At 35.1% G+C, this 9,707-nt stretch overlaps 1 protein-coding gene across 1 annotated transcript; it reads right to left on the reverse strand.

Moving 5' to 3' along the window:
* Positions 1–9,707, reverse strand: LOC107705485 (sterol 26-hydroxylase, mitochondrial-like; the record flags this gene model as incomplete). The annotated part of the gene is made up of 8 exons (XM_016508795.1): positions 1–734; positions 2,705–2,911; positions 3,018–3,099; positions 4,277–4,443; positions 6,707–6,870; positions 8,042–8,239; positions 8,369–8,568; positions 9,499–9,707. Coding segments are annotated over 8 exons (1,344 nt in total), but the record flags the coding sequence as incomplete, so codon positions are not given.

Raw genomic sequence — 9,707 nt, forward strand, 5'->3', positions numbered from 1 at the left:
GCAATTCCAGATTTTCAAACAGAGATGGCGACAAAGAGGCAAAGCTTACGGACTGCAGCTTTAAACTTTCTAGTTAATTCGTTGCTTTCAGCCTGGCTCAAAACAAAAAGCTAGGAAAGTGCAAAGGATGTCCTTTGATTATAGTTTGAACAAATGCCATAACATCAATATTAAATGTATATATATATATATATATATATATATATAAACATCAGAAAACATTTTTAAAGAACATTCTTTCTGCGTGATCAGACACTTGATGGCCATAGCAAATAGCATATTTTGTAGGCTGTCCGCATGATCTCTGCAGAGTCACTGCCACCAGCACATGAACAGAAGGTTTTCTTCTGTCTCTCCCTGTCTGCTTTCCCTTCAGACTGTTAAAGAGCAATAGTGATTTTGCAAGAGACTTCTTTAATAATGCAACCCAGGCGATTTGAACACCTCAGCTGTAAATCCCTCTAATAATATTGAAGCTCAGTTGTATTTTATTTTAAAAGCTGGCCCACTTTTACCTTCTACCCTAAATTACCACATGCAGCATTTCACAGAAACAGGTCGGGGCCCTTGGACATTTAAGGCGAAATGATTTGAATTAATAGTACTGTTTGCTGGTATCAAGCCCGAGGGATAAACTGCAGGTCAATGGGTTTGGAGGGAATGAGCAGGGTTCTGGTTTTGGGCTGTATGGATGGGGCTCCTTCCTCCGTTCTGATCTCATAATGTTGCATCAGCTGTGGGGTAAAAGTGTGAAGGGTTAAATGAATGAGAGCGAGAGAAATAACGATAACGGTAACTGAAATTTAAACATCAACTTCAAATTAGATATTAAGCGAGAAGTTTGGACACACGTGACTAAATGTATTTCTTATACAACAGACTGAAATCTTATTAAAAATCATTACAACTTTTTGATTTAAACGTTTCTTTAAAGTTAAAGAAAACTAGTATTAGAGACAAATCCAAATTTTGCCAACATGAATTTCTTTAACAAATCTAAATCGTCATATTTTTTAATATTACATTTCACTAGTGTTAATTTATTCATCAGTACATAAGTCCCATACTTTAATGTTATGATATTTCATATTTTTTAATGACGTTTATTCTAAAATGTGTAAAATATTAATAATAAAGAATGAGTAGGGGTGTCCATACTTTTAACTGGTCAACTGCAGACTAGGAAAGAACAAAGAAAGCTAAAGCAATAGGCCTGGGTATTGACACAGACCTTACAAATCAATTAGAATCCAATTTACAAGCTTTTAAATGGATTTTGATCAGATTCTATATAGATTAATTTGTAATTTTTTTTTCTTAAGATAAACAATCTCAACTAATGCTGTAAATTATACAAGGAACCCTGTAAGTTGGTACATTACTATAAAATTAATGTCAAGTGAGTCCAAATTCAACTGGTGTTTATTTTTAGATATAATAATCAACACTCAAATAAACAGTCAACACTCAAACCGAGTTGTAATCAAACATTTAAAGTGTACATAAGGAGTTTTTATATGAACTAGGGCTGTCGCGATACGTCGATTCTATTCGATTTTTAACTTGATTCTAGTGGACTCTAAACGTTGCATTTATTTAATGTGAAAACTGTTGGGGTTAATTGAAACAGATTTTTTCCCCCTTTGTATTTGCACTCACAGCTGTAATGCCCAGAACATGTGGATATATTGACATTAAGAACATGCTGACTTTCTCAGACTTTTGTAATTATTTTCTTTTTATTTCATTTTTATTAGGTTTGTTTATATTTTTACTCTTTTAGTTTTACATTTCGTCAATGGCTTGTTTACATTTATACTTTTTTATGGTACACTACTGAATGGCAAAGTTGCAAGTTTAATAAAATGTTCTTTAAAATTGTTGTTGAGTTTTTTGTGGGAAATTAATCGTTTAGATTAATCGATAAATTAGTCGATAGATTAATCGAAATAAAAATAGTCGATAGTGGCATCCCTAATATGAACCTTGTTTCTACTCTACTTAATAAAAATTTAAAAAAATTAAAAAACATTTAAATGGTGGCTGTTATAAAAACTTGTTTTAATGTCAAATTTATTCAAATATACAATAAATAAGACATCACTGTGCATGAATATGTAATATAGTGCATTTATTTAGCAAAATTTTAATCATAGTTATTTTTTCTAGGTAACTATTGAGCTAAGGACATTGAATTGTTTTCCTGAGATAAATGTCACGTTACATGGCATTGTTTACATAGACGTCTTGCCGCTGTTGAAACACTGATTGAGCAATTACGTGAAACATGATACATTTTAGTGAGTTGTACTGTAACATTCAACATACTGTACCTTCTGGTTCTCATTCCTGTTTATTTAATACTAAAACTAGTACTAAAGAGGATTAATTATCAGGTTCACTTGCTTGTTTGAACTGACTTTTCTTATATATCAAAAGTAACAAAGCTTATTGTGATTATTGGATGGCAGGTGAGCTACAAATAATGTTTAGTGAAGTATTGTTCACGCATAGACTGAAAGGTCGATTTTGGAATCTGGGGATCAAAATGATGATTGATTAAAAATGACTAATCAATATTGTCATCCAGGAAAATAATGTGATATTGATTTTTTTCCTTTGGTTTTGTTCTTGGTCTAACAGACTATTTAGACTATTGGGTGTGAAACTGAACTTGCAGATAGTGTGGAAGCGTCATACTTACTCTGCTTAGGGCAAAGTACATCTCCAGCTCTGCGACCCTCTTCCCCACACAGGCCCGAACACCAACCCCAAACGGGACAGAACTGTAGGGGTGATGCCGAGAGCGAGACGGGCTGTCTCTCAACCAGCGGTCTGGAACAAAACGCTCCGGTTCAGGGAAATTACTCTCATCGTGACTAACAGCGTAATGACAGAGATGGAACTGTGTCTGTGAAGAGAGAGTGAAAACTGGAAGTTAGGCTAATAGATGTTTAATTACTTTATTAGATGTTTCAACAGAATATTTTGAGCTGTGCGCGTGTCTTTGTAGTTACCTTCTTAGGGAACCAATAATTATCCACAATTACTTCCGAATCCACAGTCAGTCGTCCATTACCAGGAACAACAGGATACATCCTATGATTAAAAAGCAGCATATTGTGAGAAAATGTATTTTAATTGATCAGGAACTTCTAAAGTGCAGTCAAAGGTACCAAAGAAACAAATCTTGAAATATGTAACCTGAGTCTCTAAACACAGTGGATAATTTTTATGAATAATATTTTTATTTTATTTTTATTATCTTTCACTTGGATGTTATAAGTTGCACTGAGTAAATACAGCTGGATAAAACAAAAATTTTGTCTGTTTTCATTTAAGGCTGCAACAAAATGTGATTATTTTAAGGGCGTGATTCTTTTCTATACACACTGTATGGAAGAATAGGGCAGCACCAACTGAACTGTACTGGACCTGACAGGAAACTTACAGCTCGGTAGTGGTTGACCGATATATGAGCCAATATTTTGGCCAAGTCGGAACTGTTTCCTCAGTTCAGTGTACTGCTGTGTGAGTGCTGAATGAGTTGGCAAACATAGGATCATATACACCAATATTTTGGCTCATTTTGAGTCGGAGTGACTGTCAGGCACATCCAAAAGTGAGATTTGACTGAGTAACTTGTAGATCTGTGCTGCTCGAGCTGCAAACTGTTTCAGATGGTTCAGTCCAATTTAGCTCACCAAGAAGAACCGTTTTTTAAATTTTGCTATTGGGGCAAATGGGAAGACAAAAATAACGTTTGTTTATTTCATTCACCACTACAGAAGTTTACCCAACTTTGACTTCCACTTCTGAGAACCCCGGAAATGTGAAAAGGGTCATTATTGACATTGGCTGATAAGATTTTCTCTTTATCTTGTTTATCGGAAATTGAACTTTTTTAATATGATATTAAAGGTGCAATAGGTGATTGTCTTCAGAAACATTTTTTGTTATGCTGGTTGAAAGTCTCTTCACATCCCGATAGCAATCATTAAGTTAAGTGGTCTCTGTTACAATACTATATTTGCGATTTCAGCTACAAACCACAACTAATCCAAAACAGAACACAAGTTCACTGCAAGTTCATTGTTTCTCCAGAAGAAATCTGCATGTTTATTCACTGTAGAGGACATTATTGATGTGAGTTGGACTGTTTAAATAAGAACTGAGCAAAGGTTATTGTGCCCAGTCTAAAATGAGTGAGGATTGAAACCCCTTTCAAGATAAAAAAAAAAGTGTTTGGGGGTGGACTAGAATGGATTTCCCTCACCTGAGAGTTTCTTTGATGACAGCCTTCATGTAGGGCATCCTTGTCAGGTGTTCTGTGGTCGGCAGCTCTTTATTCGGACACACAGATGCAATCTCATTATAGAGGCGGTTCTGTACTTCTGCATTACGTGCAAGGTGGTACAAGGTCCATGATAATGTGTTGGACGTCTTTCAAGGACAAAGAAAACAGAAAAAATGCATTTACAGATGTCATCTGATCTCATCATACAGACACTTGATTGGCAAAGTTAACAGCTATGCGTTGCAGAAACAGGTTAAGACATTAGCAAAGAATGCTGCTTAGCAGGTCATCGACCCTGTGTGTTGCTAAACGCGGGACACAATTTTAGCCAAACGCTCTGGAGATCTGATAAACGGTGGCCTTGACAGGCCCTGAGAGACCTTGATAGACTTTTACACAGAGATTAGGAACATAGTACAGCATGTTAAAGGTTACTAATAATATAGTATCAGTTAGGGATGGATCAGCAAGTTCTGTCTGTGAAACAATAGTGGGACATGTTTAAAGTTAATGTGGTGAATTACATAAGTGGTTATCCCGCTAGGACACCTGTGTAAACTCACCTTGACCACAGCTGATTAAAAGTAACTACAAGGATGGGTCAGAAATTGAAGGTTGTGTTTGCGGATGCCACTTGTTGCACTAAAATTTTCTAATGCAATACAATCGCATCCATTTTTAGTTATATTACTGTGTATATATACTGTATGTACACTGTGTATATATATATGTAGTCTATTTATTAGTGAAATATCTGTTCACATCTGTACACAGGAAGACATGCTTTTGGTCATTAGAATTTTAGCAGAGAGAAATTTTGGTCATGATCATTCCATTTTTATAAAGGTGCATCAAATAAAGCAATAAGCCCCAAGAAGCCGTGGTTTACAGTGAATTTATAACAGCTAAGGGGCGTTGTTAGGCACCTAAAACCCCCTTAGCTGTTATAAATTCACTGTAAACCATGGCTTCACAGGGCTTATTGCTTTTATGAAACGGTTATTCCATATACGTAGTAAGGTTTCACAAAATAAAACAGAGCAAATAAAGTGTAATGATATGAATAAAAACATTATTCTTCCACCAATCAATGTAGTTCCTCAGAATCAGTTGTGGTTGCAACAAAGTGGTTGCCGAGCAACACACAAACGTAAACAAAGGTGTATGTTTGTAGAGTAATTTACAACAGCTTCGAACGTGGCTCAGCCAATCAAAATCAAGGACCGGAACTATCCGTTTTATAATTAAAAACAGCTCTGCTTTTTTGAAAATGTTTGAGAAAGGTAAGTGGTTCAACGGATCATAAAACTCACGGTTCGGTTCATATTGCGGTTTTTGAGTCACAGATCAGATCATTTTTTGGATCATCAAGAAAAAAAAGTTATATCAGTGTAACTGCTTTCCTTTTATTACTTAAAGCACACTTTAAGTAATTCTTCAATACCAAAGCAAAAACTACTAGCCTGACTAGGAAAGTTAAAGGCAAGTGAACAGTCAGTAAAAAAAAATAAAAAAAGATCAAATACACAAATGACAAGAGTAGTAAAATACAATATAACAAAGTTACAAATAAAATAAAGTCTAACACTAGTATTCAGGTGTAGAAATATGTAAAATAACACTGCATAGTGTTCACTGTATAAAATTAAATACAGATTAATCTTTGTTAAAGCTATGTTTTGTTGTTTGATCAGTCCTTTTAAGACCTGATGCATGGATCCAATATAATGATACAAATTCAATTTCTTTCTCAGACAATTTTATGTGTATGTGTATGTGTCTGTTCAAGAAGATGCAAAAGAGGAATCAACTCGGTGTTCTAAAGCGTGCCTCTGTGTGTGTGCGGCTGTGCGCACAGAGAACAGTGTGCGAGTACCGAATTGAGTTCTTCTTTCACCTCTTCTTGTGCTGGAATGGTTTCAAATTGTTTGAATGTGTAAATTGGCAAGACAGAACATGTGCAAATGATAAACTTTCACTTTATGAGGGTTACATTTTCCAATGAATTTACGAATCACATGCATTCTGAAACGTGGGGCCTGGTCCGTATGGATCACGTATCAACTACGATCTGTTTAACCCTTGTTATAGTGTACTTATTTTCACAAGGGAAATATCAATTCGGGATGCAACAATTTTAAAATTCTGGTATCATTAATAAATAGTTTCAAAAAACTGTTTCAAATTTACGCCTGTGTGTTTCTCTCGTGTTCCTTCCTTTCACAGGAACTTAATTTCTCTCTCGTTTTCTGCAGGTACATTTAGAAAACACCCACTTGTCAAAACAACTGAACCAGTGGTGCAGGATATTGTTAATGGAACATGTTTAATTTCTGACTAACAGCAAATCATATTGCTTAACCTACTTCCTCTTCGACTGGTTCCAGATGAAAACAAACATGTTCTTACCGTATCCACACCTCCCAGCAGAAGTTCAGTCAGGCTGATGTACACCTCTCCTAAGCTGAGTTTATTGCTGGACAGCAGGTAGGTGAGATACATGCCCTCCACCTGCTCTCCACGCTCAACCTGATCATGTATCTGCTTCACCTTCCTATCAATCAGACGACGGGCTGGACAAAAGTACAAGAGACACAGACAGAAAAGACAATCAGTTATACTGATGTTTCACAAGCAGATTTATAGCCAGCAACTCTATGACTATGTGTGCCGACATAGAAATTAGATATAGACAGATAGATAAGATACTCAGTCAAAAGTTTGGAATAATCAGTATTTTTTGTTTCTGAAGGAAGCTTCTTATGCTTACCAAGGCTGCATTTGTTTGATCAAGAATACAATAAAATCATGAAAAAACAGTAATATTATGACATTTAAAAAAATTGTTTTCTCTAAAAAATATTTTCTCTAAAACACTGTTTTCTCTTTGAATATATTTTAAAATGTAATTTATTCCTGATGCCAAGCTGAATTTCAGCAACATTACTCCAGACTTCAGTGTTACATTATCCTTCAGAAAACGTTCTTATATTCTGATTTGCTGCTCAAAAACATTTCTTATTATTAACATAAAAATAATAAAACAGTTGTGCTTTTTTATTTTAATGTTTGTGGAAAATGTGATGCACTACCATTCAAAAGTTTGGGGTGAGATTTTTTATAGAAATTCATATTTTAATTTCACCAAGGATGCATTAAATTGATCAAAGGTGACAGTAAAGACATTTGTAATATTTTAAACAAATTATATTTCAAATACATGCTGTTCTTTTAAACTTTCCATTTGCCAAATAAACTGTGAAACAAATAAATGTATCATGGTTTCCACAAAAATATTGAGCAGAAATTTTTTCAACATTGATAATAATTAAAACCGTTGAGCACCAAATCTGCATATAAGAATGATTTGTTATAGGATCATGAGACACTGATAACTGGGGTAATGGCTCCTGAAAAGTCAGCTTTGCCATCACAGGAATAAATTGCATTTTAAAATATATTAAAATAGAAAACTTTTTTTTTTTATTGCAATAATATTTTAGAATTGTACTGTTTTACTGTATTTTTTAATCAAATAAATGCTGCTTTGGTGAGCATAAGAGACTGATTTTACAAACATTAACCATTTTAATTATTCAAAACTTGTCAAATAATTAAATGAGCGTGCACAATTAAATATTGGCCAATATGAATCCAATAATGACAAATAAAAAAAATCACTAATAACCAATATGGTAATGATATATTGTGCGTCCCTAATGCAGACATTGAACTTTAGCATACCTACGTCATACAAGTCATCCCATGCCTGGACAAACCGTTTCCAGAACGGGAAGATATGACGAGTCCAGCGCGGGAAAAAAAGAACCGTCTCTGACAGCGCCAACATGTCATTAACGGCAGATATGAACCGCAGAGTGTCTGTGGGAATTTCCTCCTGTAAACAGCCTAACCGTGTTTCGAACAGGATCGAGGAGATTCCTGAACAGCGGGAAAGAAAAACCACAGTCAAAATAAATCTACTAGACTACAAAAGAGTATGGTGCTGTTTGTTCAAACATCACTGCGAATAGCTCCAGGATATTGTAACCATTCTGTATCCATACACACCCTCAAAGCCAAATTTGTAGAGCTCAGAGGTGAGGTCATTGATGGTGGCCTGGTCTTGACTGCGCAGACGCAGGAGTTCCACACGCTGTAGGAGATCAGACACAACCTCGTGAATGATGGGAGCATATGCTGCTGCTTCCTTCAGTTTAAGCATCTTAGGGTTCAGAGCACTGCGGATGCGATACCACTCAGGGCCTGTACTGAAAAACGCAGGGAAAAAAGAGACTAAATTGGTGATTTTATCAAAAATTGGCATTAGCATCCAAACGTTTTTAAATGAAGTCTCTTACTCTCACCAAGGCTGTATTTATTTGATCTGTAACACTTTACAATAAGGTTCATTAGTTAACATTAGTTAACTACTTTAGTTAACATGAACTAAGAATTAACAATACTTCTACAGCATTTATTAATCTTAGTTCATGTTAATTTTAACATTTACTAATGCATTATTAAAATCAAAAGTTGTGCTTGTTAACATTAGCTAATGCACTGTGAATTAACATGAACTAACAATAAACAACAATATTTTCATTAACTAACATTAACAAAGATTAATAACTACTGTTCATGTTAGTTAATACATTAACTAATGGAACCTTAATGTAAAGTGTTACCATTTCATCGATAATACAATTAAAACAGTAATACTGTGAAATATTATTGCAATTTAAAATAACTATTTTCTATTTTAAAGTATTTTAAAATGGCAAATGGCATTCCAAACCCATGTGACCTTCTTTCTTTCATGGAACACTAAAGGTGAAATTTTGAAGAAATTTCTTGCCAAACATTTCACTAACATATCAGTAAGTACTTTAAGGAAATGACTGGGGCTGTCAAACTCCAAAATGACAATCAATAAATCAAACCAAAATTCTGTTAATCTTGAGATCCACCATTCAAAAAGATTATCAGGGAATAATCTTACGTTTTGTACTGTTTGGCACACATTTTATTGCTTGGATGATGTGGTGTAAAGAGTCATTAAGGCTGCTTTCATCATACTTTTATGATGTTTTTGCATCCTCTTGAAGATTGAAAGCTCCAGTCTCTTTTTGTGTTCCATGTAAAAAATAAAGTCATACAGGTTTGGCAATACAGACTATGTGAAGGAGGGAAGTGCTTACTCTACATGAATTCCATATGCCTGTCCTCTCATGTCTCTGTATTCTTTCCAGTGAGGCAGATCAGTCCGCACTGGATACCGGCCCTCCTGTCGGATCACCTGTGCAATCAGTTCAGCCGTCGCCACATTTACCACATCAAACGGCCCAAAACGTGACCGCCAGATCGGACCATACAGCCGCGTATGCTCCACCTGCACAATAGATGTGAG

The sequence above is a fragment of the Sinocyclocheilus rhinocerous genome, unplaced genomic scaffold (genome assembly GCF_001515625.1).
Source record: "Sinocyclocheilus rhinocerous isolate Xijiao unplaced genomic scaffold, SAMN03320098_v1.1 scaffold504, whole genome shotgun sequence".
NCBI classification, from domain to species: domain Eukaryota; kingdom Metazoa; phylum Chordata; class Actinopteri; order Cypriniformes; family Cyprinidae; genus Sinocyclocheilus; species Sinocyclocheilus rhinocerous.